The sequence below is a fragment of the Stegodyphus dumicola genome, chromosome X2 (genome assembly GCF_044657685.1).
Source record: "Stegodyphus dumicola isolate Sdum_Otavi_A_Nest chromosome X2, ASM4465768v1".
NCBI lineage: Eukaryota > Metazoa > Arthropoda > Arachnida > Araneae > Eresidae > Stegodyphus > Stegodyphus dumicola.
Genome location: NC_140781.1, coordinates 13,264,795 through 13,277,205, shown reverse-complemented (window position 1 = coordinate 13,277,205; position 12,411 = coordinate 13,264,795). Strand labels below are relative to the sequence as shown.

Below are 12,411 nucleotides of genomic sequence, written 5' to 3'. Positions count from 1 at the left end.
CAGGTATTTTTGTCAATAACAGAATAAGATAAATTCGAGATTTAACCAGAACTGAAGATTCATGTCATATTCTGAGTGTAAGAAATCCTGCCGATTCGCCGTCGAAGGGGTGTTCTGCAGCTAAACTAATAAAACGTAGGTTATAGGAAGGGCTGTATTGGTGAAGAAAGTCTAAACACAAATGGCTCTAGTCCAGTCCTGTTCTAGACGATGAAGCTGTAGATGAAAAAAGAAATGAAAACCGTACTGACATTAAATTGCAACAGCAACACAAATTTCTGGATGTTGCCATAGTATTCGAGTTAAAAAAAGGCCTTTAGGAATGATAACTTGTATACTAAGAATTATTAGAAACAGGTAACTGAAAGAAAGAATATGACAAGGAAGAACTAAAAGTTTACAAACTATCAACAGCAGAAAAAGTTATTGTGAAATTACTGCAGCAAGAGTCTTTTAATATGGAAGATAAAAAAAATTAAAATCGATTTTGTTTTCAAAGATGATAATTTTTTTGTGAGTTTAAACCAAACTGACCATAAGAAAGGAGTACAAAAGTTTTGTTTATCCTATGTTATTTCCAACTAAGCATGAACTCATAGAAAAATTAATTTTTAACCTGCACCTGAGTTTATCTGATGCTGGATTGCATATATTCATGTCAAAGTTGAGAGAAAACGTTTGGATAATGAAAAGTAGGAAACAGCCCGTAAAGTCCTGGTGCATGCAAAAGACCTGAAACCAAAAGAATACAATATATTCCAGCTACACTGCCAGGAAACAGAGTCTGAGACAGCCTCATATTTGAGGTGATAGATCTTGCAGTACCTTTTACATTAAAAATCAAAAAAGGGCATGGGTAATTTTGTTTCCCTGTGCATTATGCAAAGGTATCCACCTAGAACTGATAATATCTTTGTCACTCCAAAGTTTCTTTTGTTTGGACTTTACAGATTCATCCCAAGAAGAGGATGTCCAAAAATAACTTGTTGTGATAATGAAAGCAATTTTTTTGGCTCTTGTAATCTTCTGAAATCCTTTGACTAAAAGTGGATTGATTATATGTATGAAAAGAACTTAGTGGATTCTTAACTCCCTGCAGCTCCTTGCTAGGGAGGATTTGGGGAAAGAATGATTCAGCTGGTCAAGAAACTTCTACACAGTATTAGGTTTGTCATCAGTCAATTATGAAGAATTAATAAACATTCTGTGTGAATGTGAAACTATAATAAACTCAAGACCACTAATATATGTATCTGAGAGTTCAAATAAGCTTATTCATTTGACACCTGCAATATTTACAGGCAAGATTTTTGAAGTGGGTATGCCAGATTTAGATCATCTTGATTGGGTCATTTTGAATAAAAGATTAATGTACCAGCAACGACTGGGAGAAACTTTGAAGGGAGAATTTAGAAATGAGTCTTGGTCAACTTTTACAAAGACTAAAGATAGGAAAACATCAAGACATACAAATCAGCGATACAGTACTTGTTAAGAGCAAAAATAAATGCAGAAATTAGGGTCTATGGCTGTTGTAACTCCTCAAGAGAAGGAACAGAAGATTCTTGTAGTCATAAACTAAATATATTATTTCATATTAGGATAGTTTTACTAACTTAGAAATTTTAGCCAAGTTACTCGCACAATATTTTTTTCTATATTTTAGCATGTGTCGTTGTTGTGGATGCATACGAAATAAAAATCCATTTCTGAAACAGATGCACACGAAATAAAAATCCATTTCTGAAACAGATGCACATGAAATAAAAATCCATTTCTGAAACAAATAACAATGGATATCGGTATGCAACATCCTTATCGTACCTTGCTTATTTTGCATTTACTCCAATTTCTATTGCAGATGCCACTTAATTTGTTGTATCTTCTCAAGAGAAGGAACACAGAAGATTCATATAGTCGTAAACTAAATTCATTATTTTGTGAGACACTTTTACTGACTTAGAAGCTTTACACAAGTTACTCACAAAACATTTTTCTCTGTAATATAATATGTTTCATTGTTATGGATATATATAAAATAAAAACCCAATTCTAGAACCCGATAACAATGAATATTGGTATACAACAGTGGCAAGAGTAATTCAGATCTATCTAGGGAAAGGTAAGGAAATTAGAACTGTGCACATCAAAACAACTAGTGAGAAAACACTATTTATCAAGGAAGTTTCTTTCATGTTTGCAGTTGAATTTACAATCAATAAATTTGCAAAGACCGTAGTAATTACATCTGTTTCCAGATACTTGGACTAAAGAACCCTTTTAACTGTGATTTTGAACTGATTTAAGTTCTAATTTTTATTAGAAACCCACTAATCAAAAGGTGGGAAGGTTGTTGTGTATTTATAATGTTACTCTATTAAATGTAAAATCTGGCAACCTGAAAATATTGCAGTTTCTTAACCTCTTCGCACCGGGTAGCGCAAACGCACACTTATCGCAGAGGCCGGCAGTGTCTTACGCGAGCGTCTGTCCAGGGCTGGGGGCTTTTTTGTTACTAAGCCTAAATCCATGAAATTTCTGAAGTATCAACGCATTGTTTAATAATGCTCTATAGAATATTTAAACAGCTTATGCTTTATAGATATTTTTTATACTATATACTTTAATTACCTTATTTCTTGTTTAAATGCATATTTTACACATTTTATTTTAATTACTCACCATTTTATGACTTTTAACATTATACATCTGAAAACTAAATATATTACTTAAAATTCTCTTTTCGTATGAAAAATTTGAAAACAGGGATCTACACACAGTCCTACGTTACATTCCTTGCACTCGTAATAACTCATTTGCCGTTTTGGAGGATTTTTCCGGGAATGTGAACAAACGAAGCATCATCGTCTCATTTTCTTATCAGTCTCTTCTGAACAAAGTTTTGGAAAATGTCTTTCAGTTAATCTTTCAGAATCAATATCAGAATTTCAGAATCAATATCTGAAATATTTTGCATCATTTCTGCTATTTCATGCTCTGTTAAACATTTTCGACGCTTCGACATTGCAACGGTAAACACAGAAAGAATTCACGTCTAACAAGATCTAATTATTTTCTAAAAACTGAACTGCAAACCGAAATACCCAACGCTTTAGCGCAAATAAAACTTCTCTACTTACAGTAAACAACTACCACATGCAAATAAAGTGCGATTTAAAGATACGTCATAAATCACGCCATTCGGAAACATTTATTTCCCCGTTTGTTTATATAATCAAAAACATGTGTATGTGAGTCATGCTTCTCTTATTTCGAGTAGAAGGTCTAATGTACATGTATCTGAAACCATATGGACATACAGTGCCATCTTGTGGCAGAAATTATAGTTTTTCAAACGTTTTAGGACACTGGCACAAATACGTGACAGTTGGTAGTGAACGGGAAAATGCTCTGGCACGCCTGCGTGTCGGCCGGGAGGTGAGTGTGTTCGTTGCTGGCACGTAGACGTGACAGTCGGCATGAAGGGGTTAACATGAAAGTAATGTAGTTTAGTTTTTGAGAGTTGGTATATTCCAGATATGAAAGAATGTCAACAGTGTATTTGTTGTAATAGTTGTTTCCTTTTCTTAAGGAAAATAAATTACTTTTTTTTTTTTCATTTTGGCATTTAGCTGAATGTATAATTTATCTGGAACTTGACACTTTCTACCTGCTTTTTCAATTTCTGCCAGGTAACTGTATATAAGTACTCTGTATATAAGTATTCAAGGTGTTCTTTTCGTAAATTATTCTTTTCCTTTATGAGTATTAATTCTGATCTTCCAACTTGTAACAATTACTGTCAATCAAAATGACAGCTTGCTTCAGTGATGAATAAACCATCTTGGTATGCAAGTCAGGCAGAATGTTTTGAAGTGACATATTTCATTCTTCATGAAAGTATTTTCACATTTTATATTCTGCATTTTTTCTCTGTCCGTCTCTTTTGGATGTATGAGGGCCCAAATTCCCTGCATTATAAATAGATCTTTGTAGTACATTTTAACTAAAGAATGATGTTCACTAAAATACTTTATTCATGTGCTATCATCCCATAACTATTCATACTACTTGTAAGCAACAATAAGAAATTTTCAAGACAATTATTGTAGAAATTAAAAACATAACTTGCTTAAAATTCATGATGGAATTTTTTCTGTTCGTGAGAAAAGTGAAAAAATTATAAGACCCATAATTTAATGAGTTAAATTTTCTATAGAACTTTATATGTACAATATCAGTAGTATGAATGGATTTAAGTTTTCCTTTGCCTCTTACTTTACCTGTTATGTTAGTCTCAGTTAAGATATGAATGTTGTAATTTCTCATCATACAATAAGTCCTTACCAGTAGCCAAGTGGTAAACACATTGAGCACTAGTTGTTCAAATCTCGAGAATGGGCTGGCTGCATGGGAGTTTCATGGTTTTTCCCATGTGTGACATTGATGCCAGCCAGCTTCCATAAAAACACCCTCCATAAAGTCATCTCTTGTCATAGGCAGACAACCCTCAAGTGTTTTGCCTTAATCAGTAAACTTAACCCTGTGTAATCAGCTTTAAGTCTAATTAACTTTTTGTGTTAAAAAACATTACTTAGAGCCACATACAAAAGAGTGACTTAGCATTTTGCATATAAGAAAATGTGTACATTCACATCCAAATATTACTAACTATGAACAATAATGACAATGAAATTTAATCCAGGAATTGGTAATTTTTATCACAAAAGTGGCTGAAAAGGAAATTCTGTGTTACATTAAAATCATGTCATTCTATTTATAATATCAAATAAGAATTTCATTGTGAAGGTTACTGAGATCTTGATCTAGAGCTTTATAAATGCAGAAAAATAAAAGATAAAATATTTAACATTTAATGTAATAGAACTTAGTTACCTTCTAAATGAATTTTGAAGTTTCTTACACACCAGCCTTTTTCAATATGGCTTCCTTTTACTTGAATAAAGAATGCTATATTAAATTTTTTATATAATTTCATGTTTATAAAAATACTTTAGCAAGTTTTCAAAAGCATTTAAATATTAATGTTTCGATAGCATCTCTGACAGAACACTGTTATTCAGAATACAGACAATTATAATAATTTTTAATGTCTTAAAATAGCTTTTAAAACAGCTTATGATTTGCATCAAAGACAATATATGATTGCATTAATCTATGAATTATGTAAAAAGTATGTAAAAATTTATATGAGTTTATATATATTCTGTAATGTGTTTTAAAAAAAAATGAACATTTTATTGCACACTAGTTACACGAGTTTTAATTTTTCATTTAAAGCTTCTCAAAATTACTTTATTATGTATTTCTTTTTTAGTAACAACTGTTGAGCTCAGTGTAATTATAGAAAGCTAAAATTTGCTAACAAAATCCTATAATTTATTACTTCATTTAATATTTGTAAACTGTATTTTTTAAGGAAACTGACATCCTTAAACAAGGACAAAGACAAGCTGCATCTATTAAGTCTAATTTGGAAACAAAGCTATCCCGTGCACTGGAAGAAAATGAGCGCATTAAAACAGAAATGCGTCAGCTTAAACAAGCCAGTAAGGTAAATATTGTAATTTAAATGCCAACTTCTTATTTACTTCATTAAGTACGACTCATTTATGAGCAATTATTTTTAAAACTGTAAGGACGAGATTTTAGTGGATCTACATATACGATATCATAGCGATGTTCTAAAACTAGTGTTTGGTGTGCTATCTGACTTTTAATCTTTAGTATGTAATGTGCTTCTAAGCAATGTAACTTCTTCAGATCCAAATAAGAGCTTCAAGTCATAATTGCACTGTATCTATTTTGAAATCTATCAAACTTATATGGTGACATTTATGTTTTTTTGGCAAAATGTATAAAAAATTTTCAGAAGTTCTATGAACGCTAGGTAAAAATAACTAAATACTAGGTAAAAATAAACTTTTTTTTTTTTTTTTATGGCAGGCACTTTGTAGTACCCAAAGCCATTTTAGGCTTTGCTTACTACAAAGTCCATGCTAAGTGTTCATTTATTGATTAAATTAATCTTATTTTGTAAATCTGCTATAATCAGTGTTCAGATAAAAGGTTTTTGCAATAAATTTGAAATCTGGTGCATATATTTTCTTTTCATCTCTGTGAATAAAAAGAGAAGCATTACACAGAAAGACAGGGTATTTCACAGTGTCTTGACAACAACAACAACAACAACAACAAAAAAAAAAAAAAAAAAAAAAAACTCAATAACTTCTGAATGAAAAATAAGGTGTTTTATTTCATAATTTCAAAATGTATGCATGTCAATAAAGGAAATTAAAAAGTAAATATCTCAAGATGCTTATAATTTGAAGAAACTATGGAACAAAGTCTCATCTTTGAAGTTCATAACATGTTTGAGTGGGTGCTGAAACCAATTCTCTGTTGTGCCAGATGCTGCTGTTTGTAGCTCTTCAATTATTTTTGGTTGATCTCTACAGACTTTACGCTTTAAGAAGTCAAAAGGCAATAAGTCATAAAGGGATGTCAAGCCAGTTCATTGCCAAAGTGATTTGGGAAGCTTCTTGCAATGACACAAGTATCATAATGAATAGGACCAGTGTTCGTAGTGGTCCTTACAAATGTTTTTAAGTACTTATATTTGAAAATAAATTATAAAAGCCTTTATAGGTGCTTATGTTTTTCTTTGAAGCGCTTATATTTTTTTTAGTCCTTTTTTTTCCCTGCATCAAAGTCGCAACTAAATAAACAACTTTTTCTTTCTTATCTGTGGCCCACCAGCGGCCGAGCGGTAAAGTCGCTGAACACTGGTAGTTCGGTCCGAGGTTCGAATCCCATGAACGGGCTGGCTGCATGGGCGTTTTCATGGTTTTCCCCATGTGTAACGTGTATATGAGCCAGTTTCCCTTAGAAAGTCCTCCATGAAGGCATCCCTCCCCTTAGGCAGATAGCCCTCGAGGCTTTGCACACACACACACACACTTTCTTATCTGTACTGTCAGATTGTGAATTATACTTCCGGAAATAGCTTTCTCCGCATTAACGTAACCTTTAACCTTTGATTTGCGCGAGTAAAGACAGGTGCACATCGTTCTGTTGGTCAAAGAGTTGTGAAAGGGGTAGAAAATTCTGGTATATTTCACATACTTTTCCTCCCACCCACAGACTGTAGATGTTCCAAATCCCACATTGTCAGTTCATATTCACGTTTATTACGATTGAATATGAAAGATATGTATGAATATTTATAATATATTTGCAGTAAATGCTGATGTATAGCTAAACTTTAAAAATGGGTAAGTGTACCAATTTAGAAGTCAAACAACAAAAGTCAGCATTATATTTTCAAATTTTCACAGGACTAGATTCGATGGTTTTACTGAACCACATCATCCTCAGCTGCAAAAACGCAATTGAGTGATTCTATTCCAGAAATTTAACACAGTCTGTTCAAAATTACAGTGTAAAACACTCCGGATTTGTAAGTTTCATTCTTTTCCTTTATTTAGTTTATTATTCTCCAAATATTGGCAGCTGTTGATTCCAATTGTGTAATATCACGTGCAGAAGAATTAAGGCATGCATAATGCGCAATAGCATTTGCTATATTTTGCAAAGGTAACTAGTTTTGATATTCGTTCTCGGATTTGTTTATGAACACTTAAAATAGTTTTACTATGCTTGTTAAGCAGAATATTCAGTTTCGTTGGGCTATTTTTTAGTTTTTAAATATATTTTTACAATCTATATGTTTACGTTGATAATTGGGCTACAGATCATAGTTTTGTTTTAATCAAGAGCAATATTTGTTATCTACTGTACGTTAAATTAAGATAAATTGAACTGTTATTTGCAATTAAAAAATAATTGTAATTCTTTCCCATGGTTGAGTAATGCTGATTCTCTCTTTAAATACTGAATTTCTTGGATTTTGAATTACGGTTAAATCTCATTTTTATTTTAAAGTTATGCAGTTGTGTATATATGTAATTAAACAGGAGCTTATTTTTTTTCTTAAAATGTGCTGGAAAAGTGCTTATAGTTGCTTATTTTTTACTAAAATGTGGCTACGAACTCTGTAGGACACTGTCTGTAAAATGTAGAGAAGCTTCATCATGCTGAAACCATGTATCTTGGAAGCAGTGTTCATAATAGGCATCAGGAATGAACCTCATTCTTTGTAACTCACTGTAACATTTACAGGATCTAGACTACTTCCTGAGAATTTTTTGTAATTCTGTGGTCACAAACATAAAAAGTTTTGACTTTCATTATTGGTCCATTTTATTAGAAAAAAAAAAATGAAAAAGAAAACAGACTCAGTAAATAAGTTTCCTTTTTGCCCTTGTGTAAATGGGCAAACTTTAGTAATACTACCTCTGTCCATTGATGAGTTACTCATATAACAGATTTGGGAGGCTCATTGAAGCACCCTGCATATTCCTTGTACAAATATATGTATGCATACATCTGCCTGGAAGCAAACAATATCTTTTTAAAGTATTTTTGGGGTAATGTGATACTAAATATAGTTACATGTATACTTTACTGCAATAGTGTGCAAACTATAATGGCACACTAAAAAAGTAATTTCTTTCTTGAAGGCATTTTCCCTTAGTGGAGATAGCAAAGTACTGCAGTTCACTAGGCTGATGAAATCAAAATCTGAAACAAAGATTTGTTTTATATTTTGAACAGAGAATGTTCATTTCAAATATATTAATTTTGAAAATGTTGTTATATCTCTGATAATTTAAACTTCATTTGCTTTCTCTTTCTTAGGAAGCATTTTCATGCTGTCATGTGATACCTTGCAAAAAATGAATGACGAAAAATATCTGATTACATTTAGGTTAAAATAACATTCCGAGTAATGGTTATTGGAGAAGTCAAACAACAAGAATTAACACAATATTTGTAAATTTTGCAGGACTAGTTTTGATGGTTTAAATACAGAACCATTCTCCCCCAGTTGCCTAAGTACAAATGAACAAGATAAGAAAAAAACTAAAACATAATTTCCTTGAAGGCTGAAGGTAAAGATGAATTGGAATAAAGGTCGTTAAATTGAACAGAAAGATTTTTTTGACTGTGAATTGCATCTAGAAAATCTAAATCACCAATGGAAGATGTTTTTTTGAATAATTTTGGCTGCAAGAAAATGGAAAGTGTGATTTTCAAACCAACAGTGCTTGGATACTTGAGACAGCCAATTGTTCGCCATTGCTCAACATTTTGTTCACACATAACATATCTAACTTCAGTACTACTGTTTATTATAAACCTTCATTAGTTTGCCTTCCACCACACTTCAGATCGTGTCATCCAACTAAACAACAGTTGGCTTCATTTTATTCCTTTGTTTTCCATGCACTTCAAGTTTGCTCTTCCAAACTGGCTCTTGATAAAAAAACCAAATTATTTAAAAGCAGTTGCTATTGACAGTGGCTTTTCACCGAACATTATTAACCAAGCAGTTAAAAAATTCTTATCTCAGCACAGCAAAAGGCACACTCTCATTTTAGGAAATTATAAGAATTCTGTTGTCATTCATTTCTTTCCAACGATTAGCCATAAAATTACAATTACTTTGCAGAAATATTACTTTCAGGTCCTTTTTTCTGCTGTCAATAAAATTCCCACTTCCATACTTAAAGATGTATGATATGATTCCAGATATGAATTCTTCGGTGACTTACAAGATTCCTTGCGAATGTGATTTAATTTACACTGATCAAACTAAGCCTTAAAATTTTGCATTAAAGAACATGAGGCATATGTTAAGAAAAAGGAAATGCAGAAATCCTCTGTTGCTCAACATAGTTGGTCCAAAAATCACACTTTCTGTCTCTCTGCAGCCAAAAGTATTCTAAAAACATCTTCCTTTAGTGAATTAGGTTTTCTAGGGGCATTTCACATTAAAAATAAATCTTTCTGTTGTAGTTAACAACCCTTTGCATTAAAGAACACGAGGCATATATTCAGAAAAAGGAAACGCAGAAATCCTCTGTTGTTCAACACAGTTGGTCCAAAAATCACACTTTCTATGTTTCTGCAAGCAAAATTATTCTAAAAACATCTTCCTTTAGTGAATTAGATTTTCTAGAGGCACTTCACATTAAAAATAAATCTTTCTGTTGTAGTTAACAACCCTAATTCCAATCCATTTTTACCTTCAGCCTTTAAGGAAATTATGGTTTAGTTTTCTTGTTTCATCAATAAATAGTGCCAGTAGCTTAACTTCTGTCCAGCCATTCTTATCTTATCTTATCACCATATCTCATTCATTTGCATTTAGGCAGCTGAAGAAGAAGGTTCTGCAGTTGAACCATTGAAACTAATCTTCCAAAATTTTAAAATATTGCACTGATTCTTGTTCGACTTCTCCAATAATTATCTGATTAGATGTCTTAAAAATCAGCACACATGAATGCATGAAAAACAGAACTTAACAGAATTCTTCGACGATCGGTATTAGTTCAACATAATAGCAAATTTATGCTTTTAGAATTACACTAAAATACAAAATTTTAACTGTAATATATTTCTTTGTGTATTGAGATTTCTAAACAAGAAATTAAAAAGTTATTTTCCATTTATGTAATTCTATTTATATTCTAGGAAGCTCAGGAAAACTATCAGAGGAAAATGGAAGAACTGTCTACTGAAAACAGGCGTATAGACAAGCAAAATTCAGAGTTGCATAATGCTATTAAAAAGCAGATGCAGTTGATTAATAATTTGAAAAGGCAAAAGGTATATACTGGAAAATTTTTTTACTTATCTTTAAAAAAAAAAAAAACTGTCTAAATGGGAGAAAGAAATGCTATTAATCACCCTCTGTTTAATTCTTCAGATAGAACTTGTCAAGGAGTTAGTACTTAAAATATTAAACCCAGACTGTTAATGAGTGCCAAACACATATTTCATTCTCCCTGCCATTATGTGACTAAACCGCTGCTAATTATCCTAAAATGGTAAATAATATTTTTCTAATCCCATAATAACAAGAACTACCCCTACCTGTACCTGGCATCCTACTAGTTACAAGCAAGGAATAAAAGTAAATTCATAATCAAGCTTAATACTGAAATGTAAAATGATGCAAAAAAATAGTTTACGTAAAGATAAAAAACCTGGCAAAACTAACTATTCAAAAATGTTATTTATTTAATCAGTTATGAAAACGCATGAATAAGCTTAAAAACACCATTATATAAAAATAAAGCTCAATTACATTTAAATCTTAACTTCTAAAGACTAGAATTTCTAGAAAATTTCTAGAAAAAGAAAATTAAATTAAAATCACCATTAATATTGGCATTGGGAGAGCTCCTCCATATGGTTTCTAGACCAGTATCTTCATGAAATCTGGTAATGGGACAGTTGAGAATAATCGCACCAACAAAGCAAATGAGACAAGCTATCCACATCTATCTACAGGCATGCAGTGTAGTTTTTCTTACATCACCCTTTATATATGTGTGTATGCGTGTGTGGAGGTATGTCTACATGAAATGCATCTTTCTTTATATGTATGCAAACATATACACACACATGTGTTTGTGTATATATATATATATATATATACTCATCAGATTTCTTCTATTAAATTATTCTTTCTTGATATATCAACTCTAAAAATTTGCAGCCATTCCATTAAAGAGTTTCTATCTCATTTCTTATTTCTTTAACACAGGAAAGTGTGAAAGTTGTGTGTTTATCAGTTTCACTCAAATATGATCAGATAGAAATGAAAAGTTAAATTGTAGGAATGTGGCCTTAAAAATGTGGGTAACTTTTAAAATGTTAAGAAATACTCTTGTTTATTGTTGTAAGAAATTTCTGTTTATCTATATAGATACATATTATAAAATTGTGCTACATGATTTTTTAACATTTTTAAACAAAGTTCTATATATTCTGCCTATGATGCACTTTTCAGTACCTTAATATTGTGTTCTGTGTTTCTTCCTAGTATGTCTTCTGTGTTCTTGAAATTCTTATTATTTAGTTCCTTGCGTTTTTTAGATGCATATTGAAGCTGCGACTGCTCTTCAGTTTTCGGAAGAAGAATTTATGAAAGCTCTTGACAGAGGTACCTGAATGATGGTCATCTTTTTACTGCCATTTGTAAAAGTCTGTTCATCACTGGATAATACTTGAGTGCCTTTTTGTATGTGCATCTCTTCATCTATTTTTTACTTCACAATATAACCATTGTGTATAAGTGAACAATTTTAACATTTATTTATTTTCAATTACTTATTTTAATTAATAATACTAGGAGTCTAGCAATATTTTGTACATTCAAATATAAAAAGTAAATTTTTTGATAAAAAAAATTTTGAAAAAGAGGGGATTTTCTAAATGAAACATCATCTTTCTGATATGTGCTCGATGGCTCATAAA

At 31.5% G+C, this 12,411-nt stretch overlaps 1 protein-coding gene across 4 annotated transcripts in view; it reads left to right on the top strand.

Moving 5' to 3' along the window:
* LOC118200225 (testis-expressed protein 9-like) overlaps nt 1-12,411 on the top strand; it is a 58,596-nt gene that overhangs the window by 33,934 nt on the left and 12,251 nt on the right. For all 4 annotated transcript variants that reach the window (XM_085809998.1, XM_085809996.1, XM_085809999.1 and 1 more), the window contains 3 exons: nt 5,441-5,575; nt 10,621-10,755; nt 12,031-12,175. In XM_085809998.1, the coding sequence (XP_085666124.1) occupies nt 5,441-5,575; nt 10,621-10,755; nt 12,031-12,105 (345 nt within the window). In that variant the 3' untranslated portion in view covers nt 12,106-12,175. The remainder of the gene's footprint in view (nt 1-5,440; nt 5,576-10,620; nt 10,756-12,030; nt 12,176-12,411) is intronic.